We start from the raw sequence: 19,602 nt of genomic DNA, 5'->3' as shown, positions 1-19,602 counted from the left end.
CACATGTGTGGTGTGTAGATGTAGGTGCACATGTGTGGTGTGTAGGTGCACATGTGTGGTGTGTAGATGTAGGTGCACATGTGTGGTGTGTGTAGATGTAGGTGCACATGTGTGGTGTGTGTAGATGTAGGTGCACATGTGTGGTGTGTAGGTGCACATGTGTGGTGTGTAGGTGCACATGTGTGGTGTGTAGATGTAGGTGCACATGTGTGGTGTGTAGGTGCACATGTGTGGTGTGTAGATGTAGGTGCACATGTGTGGTGTGTAGGTGCACATGTGTGGTGTGTAGATGTAGGTGCACATGTGTGGTGTGTGTAGATGTAGGTGCACATGTGTGGTGTGTAGATGTAGGTGCACATGTGTGGTGTGTAGATGTAGGTGCACATGTGTGGTGTGTGTAGATGTAGGTGCACATGTGTGGTGTGTAGGTGCACATGTGTGGTGTGTGTAGATGTAGGTGCACATGTGTGGTGTGTGTAGATGTAGGTGCACATGTGTGGTGTGTAGATGTAGGTGCACATGTGTGGTGTGTGTAGATGTAGGTGTAGGGTGCACATGTGTGGTGTGTGTAGATGTAGGTGCACATGTGTGGTGTGTAGATGTAGGTGCACATGTGTGGTGTGTAGATGTAGGTGCACATGTGTGGTGTGTAGGTGCACATGTGTGGTGTGTGTAGATGTAGGTGCACATGTGTGGTGTGTGTAGATGTAGGTGCACATGTGTGGTGTGTAGATGTAGGTGCACATGTGTGGTGTGTGTAGATGTAGGTGTAGGGTGCACATGTGTGGTGTGTGTAGATGTAGGTGCACATGTGTGGTGTGTGTAGATGTAGGTGCACATGTGTGGTGTGTAGGTGCACATGTGTGGTGTGTGTAGATGTAGGTGCACATGTGTGGTGTGTGTAGATGTAGGTGTAGGGTGCACATGTGTGGTGTGTCTAGATGTAGGTGCACATGTGTGGTGTGTAGATGTAGGTGCACATGTGTGGTGTGTAGATGTAGGTGCACATGTGTGGTGTGTAGATGTAGGTGCACATGTGTGGTGTGTAGATGTAGGTGCACATGTGTGGTGTGTAGATGTAGGTGCACATGTGTGGTGTGTGTAGATGTAGGTGCACATGTGTGGTGTGTAGATGTAGGTGCACATGTGTGGTGTGTAGATGTAGGTGCACATGTGTGGTGTGTAGATGTAGGTGCACATGTGTGGTGTGTAGATGTAGGTGCACATGTGTGGTGTGTAGATGTAGGTGCACATGTGTGGTGTGTAGATGTAGGTGCACATGTGTGGTGTGTAGATGTAGGTGCACATGTGTGGTGTGTAGATGTAGGTGCACATGTGTGGTGTGTAGATGTAGGTGCACATGTGTGGTGTGTAGATGTAGGTGCACATGTGTGGTGTGTAGATGTAGGGTGCACATGTGTGGTGTGTAGGTGCACATGTGTGGTGTGTAGATGTAGGTGCACATGTGTGGTGTGTAGATGTAGGTGCACATGTGTGGTGTGTAGATGTAGGTGCACATGTGTGGTGTGTAGATGTAGGTGCACATGTGTGGTGTGTAGATGTAGGTGCACATGTGTGGTGTGTAGATGTAGGTGCACATGTGTGGTGTGTAGATGTAGGTGCACATGTGTGGTGTGTAGATGTAGGTGCACATGTGTGGTGTGTAGATGTAGGTGCACATGTGTGGTGTGTAGGTGCACATGTGTGGTGTGTAGATGTAGGTGCACATGTGTGGTGTGTAGATGTAGGTGCACATGTGTGGTGTGTAGATGTAGGTGCACATGTGTGGTGTGTAGATGTAGGTGCACATGTGTGGTGTGTAGATGTAGGTGCACATGTGTGGTGTGTAGATGTAGGTGCACATGTGTGGTGTGTGTAGATGTAGGTGCACATGTGTGGTGTGTAGGTGCACATGTGTGGTGTGTAGATGTAGGTGCACATGTGTGGTGTGTAGGTGCACATGTGTGGTGTGTAGGTGCACATGTGTGGTGTGTGTAGATGTAGGTGCACATGTGTGGTGTGTAGGTGCACATGTGTGGTGTGTAGATGGTGCACATGTGTGGTGTGTGTAGATGTAGGTGCACATGTGTGGTGTGTAGATGTAGGTGCACATGTGTGGTGTGTAGATGTAGGTGCACATGTGTGGTGTGTGTAGATGTAGGTGCACATGTGTGGTGTGTAGATGTAGGTGCACATGTGTGGTGTGTAGGTGCACATGTGTGGTGTGTAGATGTAGGTGCACATGTGTGGTGTGTGTAGATGTAGGTGCACATGTGATGTGTGTAGATGTAGGTGCACATGTGTGGTGTGTGTAGATGTAGGTGCACATGTGTGGTGTGTAGATGATGGTGCACATGTGTGGTGTGTAGATGTAGGTGCACATGTGTGGTGTGTAGATGTAGGTGCACATGTGTGGTGTGTAGATGTAGGTGCACATGTGTGGTGTGTAGATGTAGGTGCACATGTGTGGTGTGTAGATGTAGGTGCACATGTGTGGTGTGTGTAGATGTAGGTGCACATGTGTGGTGTGTAGATGTAGGTGCACATGTGTGGTGTGTGTAGATGTAGGTGCACATGTGTGGTGTGTAGATGTAGGTGCACATGTGTGGTGTGTAGGTGCACATGTGTGGTGTGTAGATGTAGGTGCACATGTGTGGTGTGTGTAGATGTAGGTGCACATGTGTGGTGTGTAGATGGTGCACATGTGTGGTGTGTGTAGATGTAGGTGCACATGTGTGGTGTGTAGATGGTGCACATGTGTGGTGTGTGTAGATGTAGGTGCACATGTGTGGTGTGTAGATGTAGGTGCACATGTGTGGTGTGTAGATGTAGGTGCACATGTGTGGTGTGTAGATGTAGGTGCACATGTGTGGTGTGTAGATGTAGGTGCACATGTGTGGTGTGTGTAGATGTAGGTGCACATGTGTGGTGTGTAGATGTAGGTGCACATGTGTGGTGTGTGTAGATGTAGGTGCACATGTGTGGTGTGTAGATGTAGGTGCACATGTGTGGTGTGTAGATGTAGGTGCACATGTGTGGTGTGTAGATGTAGGTGCACATGTGTGGTGTGTGTAGATGTAGGTGCACATGTGTGGTGTGTAGATGTAGGTGCACATGTGTGGTGTGTAGATGTAGGTGCACATGTGTGGTGTGTAGATGTAGGTGCACATGTGTGGTGTGTGTAGATGTAGGTGCACATGTGTGGTGTGTAGATGTAGGTGCACATGTGTGGTGTGTAGATGTAGGTGCACATGTGTGGTGTGTAGATGTAGGTGCACATGTGTGGTGTGTAGATGTAGGTGCACATGTGTGGTGTGTAGATGTAGGTGCACATGTGTGGTGTGTAGATGTAGGTGCACATGTGTGGTGTGTAGATGTAGGTGCACATGTGTGGTGTGTAGATGTAGGTGTAGGTGCACATGTGTGGTGTGTGTAGATGTAGGTGCACATGTGTGGTGTGTAGATGTAGGTGCACATGTGTGGTGTGTAGGTGTAGGTGCACATGTGTGGTGTGTAGATGTAGGTGCACATGTGTGGTGTGTAGATGTAGGTGCACATGTGTGGTGTGTAGATGTAGGTGCACATGTGTGGTGTGTAGATGTAGGGTACACATGTGTGGTGTGTAGATGTAGGTGCACATGTGTGGTGTGTAGATGTAGGGTACACATGTGTGGTGTGTAGATGTAGGTGCACATGTGTGGTGTGTAGATGTAGGTGCACATGTGTGGTGTGTAGATGTAGGTGCACATGTGTGGTGTGTAGATGTAGGGTACACATGTGTGGTGTGTAGATGTAGGTGCACGTGTGGTGTGTAGATGTAGGTGCACATGTGTGGTGTGTAGATGTAGGTGCACGTGTGGTGTGTAGATGTAGGTGCACATGTGTGGTGTGTAGATGTAGGTGCACATGTGTGGTGTGTGTAGATGTAGGTGCACATGTGTGGTGTGTAGGTGCACATGTGTGGTGTGTAGATGTAGGTGCACATGTGTGGTGTGTAGATGTAGGTGCACATGTGTGGTGTGTAGGTGTAGGTGCACATGTGTGGTGTGTAGATGTAGGTGCACATGTGTGGTGTGTGTAGATGTAGGTGCACATGTGTGGTGTGTAGATGTAGGTGCACATGTGTGGTGTGTAGATGTAGGTGCACATGTGTGGTGTGTAGATGTAGGTGCACATGTGTGGTGTGTAGATGTAGGTGCACATGTGTGGTGTGTAGATGTAGGTGCACATGTGTGGTGTGTAGATGTAGGTGCACATGTGTGGTGTGTAGATGTAGGTGCACATGTGTGGTGTGTAGACATAGGTGCACATGTGTGGTGTGTGTAGGTGTAGGTGCACATGTGTGGTGTGTAGGTGTAGGGTGCACATGTGTGGTGTGTAGGTGTAGGTGCACATGTGTGGTGTGTAGGTGTAGGTGCACATGTGTGGTGTGTAGGTGCACATGTGTGGTGTGTAGATGTAGGTGCACATGTGTGGTGTGTAGATGTAGGTGCACATGTGTGGTGTGTAGATGCACATGTGTGGTGTGTAGGTGTAGGGTGCACATGTGTGGTGTGTAGGTGTAGGGTGCACATGTGTGGTGTGTAGGTGTAGGTGCACATGTGTGGTGTGTAGATGTAGGTGCACATGTGTGGTGTGTAGATGTAGGTGCACATGTGTGGTGTGTAGATGTAGGTGCACATGTGTGGTGTGTAGATGTAGGTGCACATGTGTGGTGTGTAGATGTAGGTGCACATGTGTGGTGTGTAGATGTAGGTGCACATGTGTGGTGTGTAGATGTGGGGTGCACATGTGTGGAGGTAGAAGACAATCCCTGCTGTTGGGCCTTGCCTTCCACCTTGTGTGGGGGGGGGGAGGGGGTCCCTCTAGCTGTTCACTGCTGTGTATGCTGGGCTAGTTTGCAAGGGAGCTTCCAGAAGATTCTCTTGTCTGCCTCACGTCTTCTTGTCAGGATGTGCTGAGATTAGTCTGACATTTTACATTGGTTCTGGGGATCTGCACTCAGGTTGCTGGGCTTGCCTCTAACTCCAGCTCCGAGGGATCTGATGCCCTCGTCTGGCCTCCATGTCTGCATGAATGTACATCCATATTCAGTCACCCATGCACACACAATTACACAAAATGTAAAAAAAATCTTCAAATGTAAGGGAAAAATAAAAAGGTAGAAATATTCAAATGTCCATCAGTTGGAAAATGTAAAACCTGCAGCACATCAGTGTAGCTGAGTACTCAGGAATGAAGCGCCCATACAGCTACCACAGGGGTGAGCCTTGGACACCTGACACTAGTAAAAGAAGCCAGACACAAAAGGCCACACAGTGCAGGATTCCACAGACACCTAATGTCCAGCACAGATCAACAGAGGCAAAAAGCAGACCATCTTCAGGGGAGAGGGGGAACGACATGAGGAATAGGGGGTTTCTTCTGGTGTGATGAGAACTTCTCACAGCAGGGTACTGAGGACGGTACTGTCAATGTCCCAAATGCCAATGACGGGCTCACTCTGGAATGGTTAAAGGCAAGGAAAGCCAATGGAGAATAGAAGTCACAACCAGAGAGGCTTACAGTGACTGACAGGCCCCTTCCTCTGGGCTTTGGTAGGTGTTGTGCCCTGGCTGCGTTTTCTGTCAGCCTCCCCTTCTGCACCCAGCACTGGCCTCTGATCGCACAGGAAGGTTGCTCTCTGGGTCCATCTTTCTCAGAAGGTTGGAGCCCTGAGAACTGGTACCAGCTCATCTCAAGACTGGCATGTGACAGGCACTCAGTAATGACAGGGACAGACCGCATCTCTCCCAACACGGACACATCCCAGCACCTGCTACCTCTCTTTCTGTGCTGCTGGGGTGGAGATTTAAACCTCTACCTTCATCCTTCAGCAGTGTGGGCTTTCTGGGAGTCTCTTGTTTGATACTGCCTCTCACTCCCTGTGCGCCCTCTCAGCAGGTTACACCCTGCCATTCTGTGTTCACCCATTTCTTTTTTCCAATTTTTATATTACGTGATTGTTTTGCCTACATGTATATCTGTGCACCACTTGCATGCCTGGTACCCACAGAGGCCAAGAGGTTTCAGATCCCCTGGGAACTGAAGCTGCAGACAGCTGTAAGCTCTGAGTACTGGGACTCAAACCTGGATCCTCTGGAAGAAGAGCAGGTACTCTAATCACCGAGCTCTCTCTCCAGCCCCATTTGAGCCATCACAGGATCTGCCCCTCGTTCAGTCTGTCTATTACAACAGACATGTACTTCTTGGCATGACCATCTGCCTCCCACTGAAGACAGAGAACATGTGTGTTGTGCTCATAGCTGTCCCCCTCCCTAAGGAACCAGTGACAGTGACCTACTCCAGATCCCCGGGCCAGGTGATCTCCCTCCAGAGTGATCAGGGGGACAGAACCACACACAACGGCAGAGTCGGGCCCAGCTTCCTTTCCCACCACAGGCACAGGACAGGGTGCGTGGGTGAAGGGTAAACTAGGAGAGGGGAGTGGGTGGGTGAGTGAGTCTGTGAGTGGAGGTCATGCAGAGCCCCGGGTGGGAAAAGAGGAGACATGAATGGGTGCCCGACCCCAGAGCTCAAGTTCTAAAGAAGGCAAGAGACAGCGTGGAGTAAGCGAGAGAGAGCAGGCAAGCAAAGAGAGCAGGGCCAACTCCCAGACTCCCAAAAGGACCCTTGAGACCGGGGCTGCTTGTCTGCTGGGTCTGGGCCTGGCCAAACAGAACCTGGGCTTCTGAGAAGGCTGTGGATGCTTGGAGCCTGAACCCCTGGGCCTCCCACCTCCCTCCTGGAGTCAGACACCCTCCTGGGGGGCTGGCAATGAGGTGGCTCCTACAGTCTCTAAACTGAGGCTTGAAGACGACTTCCTTCTCCCAGAGCTAGGACCCAGATTCAAGATCACAAAAAGGAGCCCAGTGTCTCCCTTGTGAAACCCTGTATCACAAGATCGGGAAGAACTTTCTGCAGTGTGAGAACTACCCACACGGCAGATGTGTCCCGCACCAGCTGAGAACCCTGCCTCGAACTCCGAGGCTCCAGGCCCATTGCTTACTCTGGTTCGTTTGTCCTCACCTTCCTGGCTCCTCTTCCCTAACATGCTCTGAAAGCACAAATTCCAGAAGAGTTATACGATGCCTGGGGGCGGGGGCTGCCCACCTCTACAGAAATCTGGGAGCCCCAGGGCTACCTGGCCCAATGAGTGGCTATGAGTCAGGAGTAACTCCAACAGGATCCTGATCCTCAGATCCCACATCTGCTTGCTTCCCAGGCATCTGGCGTGTGTCCAGCCCTGTCCTCTCTAGCCCTGCTTCAGGTGCTCTCAGTTCCTGCTCTTGGTCAGTGGGCCTTCCCGCCTTACCACAGTCGCCAGGCTGGGAATGTGTTTGACTGAATTCTCGACCTCCTCTTCGGTCACTTCGACCAGTGTGCAGTTCTCGTCCTCCGATGGCAATGGTTCGGCCCCGTGCCTCGTGACCCAAGGGTGCAGCTTCAACGAATGACAGGAGGGGTGAGGGACAGGCGCCACTGGTTCCCATAAGGCCCTGCCAGCGAGCAGTGCCAAGGAGGGCATGCAGGAAGGAGAAGCTAGGGCCGGGGTCAGGCATGCGGTAGAGCCAGTGATCCCGGCAGGGAGGGTAGGCAAGTGAGAAGCGAGGAAAGGAGAAAAGGTGGAGACAGAGTGGGAGGGCTGCAGAGCTGTGTATGTGCAGGGGCGGGTCTCCGTCTGGTTCCTTGTCATGGCAGGAGCAACCAGAACCTGGCCATAGCCTTGCCCGGCTGCCCCAGGGCAGCCAATGGTCCCCACCAACTCTTCCTGAACGAAGAGGCTGTATTCTGTGCATTTTCCCATCCACAGAAGAGGAAACAAGGAGTTATGGAGGGGGCTGATGGAATGGCACACTCCGAAGAGCACCCAAGTCCCCTCTCTGGGGTCCAAGTCCTTATCTGTGACTTTTAGACCCTCTTAGAGACACACTTTCAGTTCAAGTGAGCCAAGCGCCTCAAAAATCCTGGACCATATCTTGAAATGTCTGTCTGTTTTTCCTTCCTTCCTTCTTTCAACATGGCCACATCTCAAGCTGGCCTCTACAGGATGACCTTAAACCTCTGATCCTGGCCCACCCACACCCACATGCTGTGATTCTAGGCATGCACTACCACATCCAATTTATACAGTACCGGAAATAGAACCTGGGGCTTCATGCACGCCAGTCAATCATTCTATTCATTGAGTGATATACCTAGCCCATGTTGGGATTTATTGTTTTAAGGGCCAGAAGTGTGTACTGGGCACTGGCAGGGGAATGCGAAGTGGCGGACAAGGCCTCTGCTGAAAAGACTTTCTACTAGGGCAGTATTCAGCAGGCAGAGGTTGAACTGCCCACTAGCTTCCTCCCACCCTCTCGGCAGTTTCTCAAAGGGACCGGCCCACACCTTTGATGGGGCCAAAGAAAGGACTTGAGGTTCAGCAGCCAGAACGTGGAGCACACAGAGGCTTTGGATCACTCTTCGAGGGTGGACACCATCAGCGCAAGCCAATGGGAGCAAGCGCAGGCAGCCCCGCTGATGGTCACAGCTCCCACAGCGCCCACAACCATCAACACTCGCCCCTGCTTCCAGCGGCACCCAGTAGCCCAGAGGCTCCAGGACATGGGAAGGCAGAGATGCCAGCAGGGTATGGTGCTGTGGATAGGACTGAGCCAAACATTTCCAAGCACAGGCCACGGGCCTCAAGTTCAAGCCTTCTTAGCCAGCAGCAGTCACGTACCTTGATCTCGGGCACCACAATCCTGGACTCTGGGTTCTTGTCCAGCATTCGGGTGATCAGATCTTTCAAGTCTTCAGCTATATCAGGCCTGGGGGTGGAGACACATCATGGATAGGTCACAAAAAACTCGGGACCTGACCGCTAAGGAATTAGAAGCAGGTGATGAACAGACAGGCTCTACTCACTGGTCTGGAAACTCCAGGGCCTGGCTCTTGATCTTACTGTGCAAACACATGATCCGCTCATCCATGAACGGGCACTGTGGAGAGGCCAGGGAGGATGGCGGTCAGCGGCTGCCACCTGCACCCTTCAGAGGCCATCTGTGCTGTGCCACCCCTCAGGGACCATGACAGAGAAATGAACAGCAGTGGCCCAGGCTACAGAGGAAGCAGGAACCACTGCCCTTCACTCTACCCCCAAATCTATGAAGGAACGGGAACGCCAAGCTTGTCTCCAGCCCTTCCCAACTGTACCACTGACCTGCTTTATTTCCTACTGACACAAAAGCAAACACTCTTCCCCACCCTCCTACTCAGAGACCAGTAAGGAAGCTAAGACAAGTACGGGTGTACGGGCGTCTGGGTGTGCGTGAGTGCACGTGTGTGTGTGTGTGTGTGTGTGTGTGTGTGTGTGTGTGAGAGAGAGAGAGAGAGACAGAGAGAGACAGAGACAGAGAGACAGAGACTGTGAGAGTTTAGTCTGGCTCAGGACCCGCAGTCACTCATTCATGACCTCAACATCAACAACATCATGGCCTGCTCTCCCCAGTCACACCTGACCAAAGCTACCTATGTGCAGCCTCGCCAGGCTTCCTACAGCAGATCTACCTCATTCTTGCCAACCACCATGCCCCAGCGGGGCACCTAACCCTGACATTACAGTCATTTGCTGGTAACTCCTTTCCACTGGGGCCTCAACACCAGCTCAGGGCTTCCTGGTGGGCTCTTTCTCAGGAAGTCCTTGGCACAATAAAGACCTGCTGAACTAATGAAAATTGAAATTGGTTCTATCTTCTCAGGGGTTGTAAAATGTAAGTATTGAACTGGAGGTGCAGCTCAGTGGTACAAATAGTGCTTAGTATTCTATACAAGGTTTGATTGCTAGCTAGGGGCAGGCATGTTGATAAATTGATAGGACACTGTAATACAATGGTAGATTCCAGGTGGCAGGGTTTGACTTTTCACAGTAGAATTCTCTCAACTTTATACTGAACTAAAAATTGTTTGAAAGACTGAAGTCAAAAGACTTTTTTCTGGGGACTGGAGAGATGGCTCAGAGGTTAAGAGCACTGGCTGCTCTTCCAGAGGACCTGAGTTCAATTCCCAGCAACCACATGGTGGCTCACAACCATCTGTGTTGAGATCTGGCGCCCTCCTCTGGCATGCGGGCATACATCAAGGCAGAATTTGTATACATAATGAATAAATAAATCTTTAAAAAAAAACTTTTTCTTTTAAATACATATTTATAAATGTGTGTGTGTATGTGTGTGCATGTAAGTACAGTATGTGCTGTTTGCATGCAGTGCTCTTGGAGACCAGTAGGGGGAGTGAGATTCCCTGGAGCTGGGATTTCAGCCCTTTGTGAGCAGCCAAGTGGGCACTGGGAACTGATCCTGGGTACTTTCTGCAAGAGCAGAGAGTGACTTAACTGCTAGGCCATCTCACTAGCTCCAAAAAGAATTTTTTAAAATAAATACTCCAGGAAAATAGTTTAAAAACAAAACAAACAAACAACAACAACAAAAAAAAAATCCTCCTTTGTTTCTACATAGAACAAGATTTTTTTCCCTCGAGACAGGGTTGCTCTGTGTAGCCCTAGCTGTCCTGGAACTCACTATGTAGACCAGGCTGGCCTTGAATTCAGGGATCCACCTGCCTCTGTCTATGGCTAGTTTTGAAACAAGATTCCTAAACTTTCCTCCACAGGAACACAAGCTCAAAAAGGGAAGGAGCCAGGTTTTTATTGCTCAGAGACTTTACAGTTGAAAGAGGTGCCTTGCCAGGTATAATGGTGCACTCCTTTAATTCCAGCACTTGGAGGCAGAGGCAGGTAGATCTCTGTGAGTTCAAGGCCAGTCTGGTCTACAGAGCTGAGTTCCATGACAGTCAGAGGAGCTACACAGAGAAACTCTGTCTGGGTGGGTGGGGGACACACAAGAAAAAAAGAGGAAAAGAGGTGCCTCTGAACATGAATAATGTTGGGACAGTAGAAAAAAGAACCATAACAAGAAGACAAAATACCATTCCCTAAGTCAATAATTACCTTTGAACTGATTCCCATTCCCATTCTACCCCCAGCAACAGTGGCTAGGAACACTCCGATGAAAAGAACACAGTACTAAGGAGCTTCAAGGAACACAATGATTGACTAGTGATGTCTGTCTGTCTCAGGCTCGGGAATGGAGAGAGGTGGAATATTTGTTGTCTGTGCCCTAAACTCATCAACTATCTAGAATCTCCACACAGTCTCTGCTGATCTATTCCATTCAAACATTTCTGTATAGATGAGACTATCGTCAGCGATATGCATGTTACAAAGGATCTGTTTAAGCTATTCGTTCAGCTGTGGAAATACCATCTGCACGTAAGAACCAGTCACCCACAGCAGTCCTACGACAGAACACGCCACCCTCTTACCTGGCCAAAGACAAAGCAGTACAGAGTCACACCCATGGCCCAAACATCCAGGGCCTGAAAGGAAACGAGAGATCAGTGTGATACTCAACATCTGCTTTTGCAGGTCCAATAACCAAGTCTCCAACCTCCTTGGAACCACCTTTTCTCCTTTTGGTTTGTTTGTCTCTTTGTTTTTCAAGACAGGGTTTCTCTGTATAACTACTCTGGCTGTCCTAGAACTTGCTTTGTAGACCAGGCTGGCCTCAAACACACAGAGATCTACCTTTGCCTCTAGAGGTCTGGGAATAAAGGCTAAACTACCTTTTCTTAATCCACACTCTTGGGGTGGAGCAAACTCTTAATCCTAGCCTTTTTGGTTGGGACATGACACACTGGCATGACCAATGAAATCACAACGCCCCAGCCAAAGCGGTTGGTCACAGGTTCTTTGCAGTGGCTATTCCGAGAGGACAGTCTAGCTACTTAAGTTGACTACCTTATGAAAAGTTGCCTGCAGATACTAGTGCATGACAGACCCACAGGGAAAAACCAGCTCAGCAGAACAGAGACAAAGATGGGGAGATACCAATCCTTGCTTGAGTCCTCTAACTGGCTGACGATACTCATCAGCTACATGCCCAGTGGGCTTGCTTTCTGTACAGCTCTGTCGGATTTTTGCTACTTAGAACCAAAGAACCCTGAGACAGGCAGAACTCAGCAGAGACAGCCCTACCTTCCCAGAGAAGATCTTGCGGGTCTCTGAGAGCGACTCAGGTGCCATGAAGGCAGGTGTGCCCACGGTGTTGGACAGCAAGGCATCGCTGCCCTTGAACTCATTGCTCACACCGAAGTCAGCTATCTTGATGTGCCCATCCTCTCCCACCAGGAGGTTGGAAGGTTTGATGTCACGGTGGATGATTTTCTGGTAGTGTACTGGAAGAGAGGGAGCAGGAAAACCCCATGAGAATCTCCACTTGGTCACTCTGATGCCTCATCTTCCAAGCCCCAGATCCCCTGCCCATGCATGCTCTGAGACATAAGGGGAAAGCGAATTTAAGGATGTTTATGCATTCTCGAAACACCAACTGTCTATGGCAAATTTTAACCACCTCTCATGGCCTATAAACAGTTTTTGTTGAGTCTCTGACTTCCAGACAGGCACACTGACACTTGTGAGAGTCAAACACAGTTTCATTTACCAATGGCTAACATTCATCATGGTCAGCAAGTCAACTAAGCCAGAGCAGGCTCATCGGAAGTATGAACCACAAAGCAGAACTGGGGACACAATCCTATTCTGGGCTAATGATGAACTTGGTGGTGTAAAAGAGTAATAGCTCAGGGCTTCATTCTGTGTTTAATACTTCTCATTTATCCCGATTAACTGTCACAACCATTGCCCATGGCAGGCAGGGGTAAAAGTCACAATAGCCAACTCAGAACTACTGATGGCCACAGGCTGATCCCAACCCTGGTGAATCACTTTATTTCATGGATGAGGAAACCAGGGTGCCGGGAGGAAAGAGGATCCCCACCCCAGACTGCTGGACTGGGAAGATGATGCAAACGGAGCCCTCACTGTACCCGGTCTGCATAGAAAGTGCTGGAGTTTTAAAGCTCACTGATGGGCTGGGGAGAAGGCTCGGGCAGTAAAGGGCCACAGGCGAGAGGGTCTGAGTTTGGTCCCCAGTACCAATTAGGAAGAAAAAAAAAAAGAGTTGAGTATGGTGGTGTGGGGAAGCAGAGGTGAGTGGATCCCAGGTCTATGGCCAGCCAGCCTGGCCTACCTGGTGAGGTCCAAGCCAACGAAAGACTCTGTCTCCAAAATAATAAAATAAAAAATAAAAAGTTAATATATATATAAATTAATGTGTATATATACACACACATTTTTGTCTTTCTATCTCTGTAGTCTATCACAATATTTTTTTTTGTTTTTTTTGTTTTTCGAAACAGGGTTTCTCTGTGGCTTTGGAGCCTGTCCTAGAACTAGCTCTTGTAGACCAGGCTGGTCTCGAACTCACAGAGATCCTCCTGCCTCTGCCTCCTGAGTGCTGGGATTAAAGGCGTGCGCCACCACTGCCCGGCTATCACAATATATTAATAAAATAAATTAATAAAATAAAAAGGGCTGTTCTCATCATAAAAATAAATAAAAAAGTTAAGACAAGGTGGAAAGCTCCAGAGGGAAGACACTGAGGCCCTCTGGCCTCCACATGAATCAGTACATATATGTCCATGTCTACAAAATCTCACTATGCCACTGGTCTTCATCTTCTCTGCAGCAGGGAGAAGGGCTTCCATTCCCAAGGCACAGTCCGCCATTCCCAGGACCGTGTGGGAGACCTCTGCAGCTCACACAATCTCCCGGGACCGTGTGGGAAACCTATGCAGCTCACACAATCTCCCGGTACCGTGTGGGGGACCTATGCAGCTCACACAATCTCCCAGGACCGTGTGGGAGACCTCCACAGCTCACACAATCTCCCAGGACCGTGTGGGGGACCTATGCAGCTCACACAATCTCCCGGGACCGTGTGGGAGACCTCTGCAGCTCACACAATCTCCCAGGACCGTGTGAGAGACCTCTGCAGCTCACACAATCTCCCAGGACCGTGTGGGGGACCTCTGCAGCTCACACAATCTCCCAGGACTGTGTGGGGGACCTCTGCAGATCACACAATCTCCCAGGACTGTGTGGGGGACCTCTGCAGCTCACACAATCTCCCAGGACCGTGTGGGGGACCTATGCAGCTCACACAATCTCCCGGGACCGTGTGGGGGACCTATGCAGCTCACACAATCTCCCAGGACCGTGTGGGGGACCTCTGCAGCTCACACAATTTCCCAGGACTGTGTTGGGGACCACTGCAGCTCACAGTCCTGTGTTCCCAGCAGGGAAACGAAGTACTTTCCATTTTCCACCCACTAACTGGGACGCTAACTACCCAGAGGTGAGTGGTTCCCCACAGGCACGGCTTACAGTACTCAATGCCTTTGATCAGATCCTGGAAGTAGAACCGGGCCTGGTCTTCAGACAGTGGCTTGAGAGTGGGCACTTCCATCACAGGCCTGTAAGGTAGACACATGTGTAAACAGTGTGCACCAGATCCAGCTAGCCCTGGCCCACACTCTCCCTCAGAGCCCGGCTCCCCTCACTCAGCTTGCAGGGGAAGCCTGGCATTTCACCTGGGAGATGGATACTCACCCTTGGTTGACCAATTCAAACACTGTGGGAAGAGAAAGAGGTAAAACTGTCACATTGGGACACCGAAAATCCGCCTCCCTCCTCCTCATCTACCCCACCTCCAGCCTCCTCTAGACATTCTAAGCACAGAAGTGAATCCTGGGAGGTCTGAGGAGACACATACACAGTCCACTGAACTAAAGCTGCTCTGTGATGCTAGGACTGCAGGGGGACAAAGGACCTCCTGAGAGCCATAGGACCCCACACCTGAACTTGGAAAGCTGTATCTGGTGGTAGAGGCCTGTAATCCCAACTATACAGGAGGCTAAGGCAGAGGGAATAACAAATTCAAAGCCAGTCTGGACTACAGAGCAAGTTCAAAACTAGCCTAGCCAACTCAGTGAGCTCCTATTTCAAAAAGTAAAATGGGGGAGGGGGGAGCCAGGGATATAGCATACACTAGGCCCTAGGTTTCACCACCAGCAATGAAAGACCATACATGCATGTATTCATACACACACACACAATACAGAGCCAAGGGTGCAATGACCACACATGCATGCACACACACACGCATGCATGCACACACATGCATGCACACACACACACGCATGCATGCACACACACAGAGCCAAGGATGCAGGAAGGAAAATAAAACCAGGGGGAAAGGAAGTAAGGCTGGATCCTAGGCTGTCTTCTCATCTTTCCACTTGTACCCAGGAGAGGACTGATGTTCTGTTTGTGTGGTGGGTTAGCTTCATCAACTTGACACAGCTTAGACTCACTTGGAGGCTGTCAACAGCTTGTGGCGTGACTCGGGGAACACTGTGTTGGCTGCTTTAACTGATGTTGGAAGACTCAACCTAAATGTACGCAGCACTTTTTAGTACCAGGACACAGAGGAAGGAGAGCTTCACTTGTTTGCTCGCCTGGCTTGTAGTCTCGATGGTGAGTTCATCTCCCTGCTGCTGCCACTGCTGATTCCCATGCTGATATTAGAACCAGCTTGTTCAGGCTTCCAACACAGACTGAAGACCAGCTGACCTACAGGAATCCTCCAGACTGCCAGTGCCAGACTGGTACTGCTGAGGAACCCAGCCTCACAGGCTCTCTCCAGTATGAAAGCTATTGACATGATAAATCTACTGTTGATATATCTCTACTCTATAGGCTCTGTTCCTTAGAGAAACCTGACTAATACAACCTCCATATTCCCCCAGGACCCTGGCAGATCTGCTCTTGCCTTGGGCTGTGGTTACAAGTGCTGGCCTTTCTTGCTTTGGTTATTTATGTCTTACCTTGCAACTTCACAAACTCCTCTACCTTGTTTCCTCCCACCCGAGCACAAGCCACCAGCTATGGAGGACGCTGGCCTATTGAAACAGGTCTCTATTTCGGACACTGACAGTTCAGCCACTCTTGGGGTTGAGTGGTGGGCAGAAGCTTCTGTTGTTTTTTGTGATTAGGAACTGAACCCTGGCCATATACACGCCACACAAGTGTTCTGAGCTGCAGCTTCTGCTAATTTTTATTATTTTTAATTACGGGTATGTGTGTGGGGTCTGTGTACATGTGTGCAGGTGCCCTTGAAGGCCAGAGGCATCATAGTTCCCTGGCTCTAGAGTTATAAGCATTGTGAACCCCCCATCATGGGTGCTAAGAACCAAACTCAGATCTCTATAATAACAGTTCAAGCTTTTTTTCTGGGTTTCTCCATTTGTTTTATGATAGGGTTTTACTATACAGCCCTAGCTGGCTTAGAACTCACTATGTTGACCAGGATGGCCTCAAACTCAGAAATGTGGCTGCCTCTGCCTCCCAAGTGTTGTCTGCTGTATTCTGAAGGAAAATGGCCCCCACAGCTCCACAGAGAGTAGCACTATTTGAGGTAGCTTTGTTGAAGGAAATGTGTCACTAGCGGTGGGTTTTGAGGTGTCAGATGCTCAAGCCAGGCCCAGTGTCTCACTATCTTCCTGCTGCCTGCTGATCCAGATGTTGAACTCTCAGCTACCTCTCCAGCACCATGTCTGCCTTCCCACTGCCATGCTTCCCACCATGTGACAATGGACTTCACCTCTGAACTGTAAACCAGCCCCAATTAAACATTTCCCAATTAACTGTTGCCACGGTCATGGTGTCTCTTCACAGCAACAGAACACTAAGACATCGTCTATAAGCGTGCCTGCCTGAGTTTATGTGCACTGTAGGAGCCTGTGGAGGCCATAAGGCATCAGATCACCTGAGATTGGAGTTTACAGGCACTTGTGAGCCACTAGATGTGGGTGCTGAGGACAAACTTGAGTCCTCTGACTGAATCACGTCTCTAGCACCTGTTTTAACTTCTAGAAATATAGATGTTTTCTACCCTTTGAGCCCCTGGCCTACACTGCTCACCCTCTGTCCTCAGCACTCTTGGCTGTGGCTGGAAAGTGTATGGACTCCCATCCTATTTTACCAACTCAGAGCTCTGGTTTCTTTCTCCATGAACGGTCTATTATTCTCATTTTCCTTTTGTGTAGTGTTGTTACCTTCACCGCCTTTGCACTGCACTTAGGTGACTGCTCTGAGAATGTTTTGAGATGTTTCCTGAGAAACCTAAAAGGGACGTGGATACGGTAGCATTTGTTAAATGAACAACCTGCTCCGGCACCGGCTTTTGGAATTCAGAGTGAGAAAATTACTGTAGGAGTACCATCCTAGGCTCAAATAATTTTTCAAGTTTTCTGATTAAATTTAGATTTCACTTGCTTGCTTGCCATGTATTCAATTTGGCTCCCTCTACAGACCATGTAAATTAGTGTTTATTGAACGTTTTTTTTAGAGATTTTTGTTGTTGTTTTTTCAAGACAGGGTTTCTCTGTAGCTTTGAAACCTGTCCTGGAACTAGTTCTATAGACTAGGCTGGTCTTGAACTCACAGAGATCCTCCTGCCTCTGTTTCCCGAGTGCTGGGATTAAAGGTATGCGCCACCACTGCCATGTTTATTTTTCATATTTCCATACCCTAACACACACACACGCACACACACATGCGCGCACGCACATATGCAGGCACGGGAAATGGAGAGGTCAGACACTGAATGCAGAATCCAGACCTTGCACACTCGAGGTAAACAGACTACCATGAGATATACTCACTCGTGTTTTTAAGTTGACTCAGTTTCTTTTTGTTTTTCGAGACAAGGTTTCTCTGTGTAACAGTCCTGGCTGTCCTGGAACTAACTCTGTAGACCGAGTTGGCCTCAAACTCACTGAGATCCACCTGCCTCTGCCTCCCAAGTGCTGGGATTAAAGGTGTAAACCACCACCGCCCGGCTTAATTGACTCAAGTTTATAATTTTTTTCCTTGGTTTTTGAGACAAGGTCTCACTACACAGCCTCTGACAGCTGGCCTGGAAACCACAGGTTGGTCCTCCTGTCTCTGCCTCCCAGATGTACCATCATTCCTGATGTCCTCACCATTTGTAAATGACATCTCTGAAGACACACCTGAGCTTAGTCTGTGAGTAGGACCCAGATCTTGGATTGCCTCACCATGGCTTCCCAAACTCATCATCTTACCCCTGACTCTTCTCCCTACTTATGAGCACCCCCATTTTTAAATTCTTAATGCCTTGGGGCGTTCCCACCTGCTCTTCCCTCTTCCTCTATGCCCTGCCCCAGTGTAACATGGCCAAATCCTTGACATTCAGGTTATCCTGTAGGAAGTGGTTTCCACTTTCTCTGAATCACCCTAATTACTCTTAAAACATATAAAGTTCTAGTTTATTTATCAACACTCTTTCCTGTCTGGGATTATCAGGCATAAAGGTCTCTTCTTTATCACACTATCCTCAGGCCTGGAACAGTTCTGAATATGCAGTAGCTGCTCAAGAAAGAGCTGCAAATGAAAACCTAGGTGATCTAGACGTTAAAGTCCCAGCAAGAATTACCTCCCACACCCTGCTTTAAACCGGGTGTGTGGGCTCCTGTGGGGCCTAGCTGGACCAGGAAAGAAGAACCTGTCCTTGACTCCAGGGCGAAGCTATGAGGAGGGGACACCAGGGCCTTGGCAAATGCAGCTACCCCAGAATGGATGGAGGAAAGCCCTTACCCATGTACAGATGGTCCTCGTTGGGGTCATCCAGGACCTGATGGCACAGCCGCCCAATGTCAGGAGCAAGGAGAAAAAGAACAGATATGAGCAAGAGGAAGTAGAAGTGTGTGATGGTGTGTGTCCACGGGAGGGTGCACTTCCCATCCTTCTTCCTAGTCAAGGGGGAAGACAGAAATTCCCAGAGTATGATACCCAAGTCCCCCTGTCCTCAAGGCCAGGCCAGTCCTCATAGTCTGGAACATCCTGAAGAACAGCAAGGAGAAGTAAATCCTCCCCAGAAATGTCCCACACCTGGATGGCAGTCCAGTTCATCTCCTAGGAAACATGTCCTGGCTTCGGGGGAAAAAGTTAAACCCTAACTGAACTCAAGCAGCCCCTCCACGAAGTGAACCCACACCTCCCCACCTTAGCAGGACACGTCTCCATGCCTGCTCCTGTCTCTGTCTGATGGGCAGATCCCAAGCTTGTCCACCTTGATTGTCTTGGTGATGTCTCATATGTGCTGGGCACAAAGTAGGTACCCAAGAAACACCGGATAGATAAACAAACAGAATGGCTACATAGTCTTGCTGAACTGGGTGGGAAGACTGGATGCACGGTGTAGGGAAAAAAAGATCCCATTAGGACTCAGGGGTACCTGCAGACCATGCACCCCGGGGCTCTGCTAAGATGGCCAACTCCAGCACTGGAGAAGTGAGATCAGGATCACAGCGTGGCATCAGGAAAGAGGGCAACAGCTGGCGGCTACTCTCTCTCTTTTGGAGAGAGGCATGAGCAAGACCCCTGTCTAGAGTAGGACTCCTATCTCTTCACATCACCCACCTTCCCCAGCCACCCAAGACACAAGACTGCAGGCACAGCCGAGCAATCCATCTCAAGGGAGTTAGACTGAGGGTCCACCTAGAGTTCTGTAGCCATGAACTCCAGGCAAGGATTGG

The 19,602-nt window shown here is 49.6% G+C and overlaps 1 protein-coding gene across 4 annotated transcripts in view; it reads right to left on the bottom strand.

The window, feature by feature from the left end:
* Window positions 1–19,602, bottom strand: part of Camkk2 (calcium/calmodulin dependent protein kinase kinase 2) — a 55,540-nt gene that overhangs the window by 8,026 nt on the left and 27,912 nt on the right. For all 4 annotated transcript variants that reach the window (XM_075979729.1, XM_075979738.1, XM_075979720.1 and 1 more), the window contains 8 exons: window positions 18,662–18,698; window positions 14,591–14,612; window positions 14,366–14,454; window positions 12,116–12,315; window positions 11,404–11,457; window positions 8,950–9,023; window positions 8,765–8,852; window positions 7,355–7,483 (listed from right to left, as the gene is read on the bottom strand). In XM_075979729.1, coding sequence (XP_075835844.1) covers window positions 7,355–7,483; window positions 8,765–8,852; window positions 8,950–9,023; window positions 11,404–11,457; window positions 12,116–12,315; window positions 14,366–14,454; window positions 14,591–14,612; window positions 18,662–18,698 — 693 coding nt within the window. The remainder of the gene's footprint in view (window positions 1–7,354; window positions 7,484–8,764; window positions 8,853–8,949; window positions 9,024–11,403; window positions 11,458–12,115; window positions 12,316–14,365; window positions 14,455–14,590; window positions 14,613–18,661; window positions 18,699–19,602) is intronic.

Source organism: Microtus pennsylvanicus, chromosome 1 (assembly GCF_037038515.1).
Source record: "Microtus pennsylvanicus isolate mMicPen1 chromosome 1, mMicPen1.hap1, whole genome shotgun sequence".
Classification (NCBI taxonomy): Eukaryota; Metazoa; Chordata; class Mammalia; order Rodentia; family Cricetidae; genus Microtus; species Microtus pennsylvanicus.
Note: the sequence above shows the minus strand (reverse complement) of the source record. Positions and strands in the feature narration are given on the sequence as shown.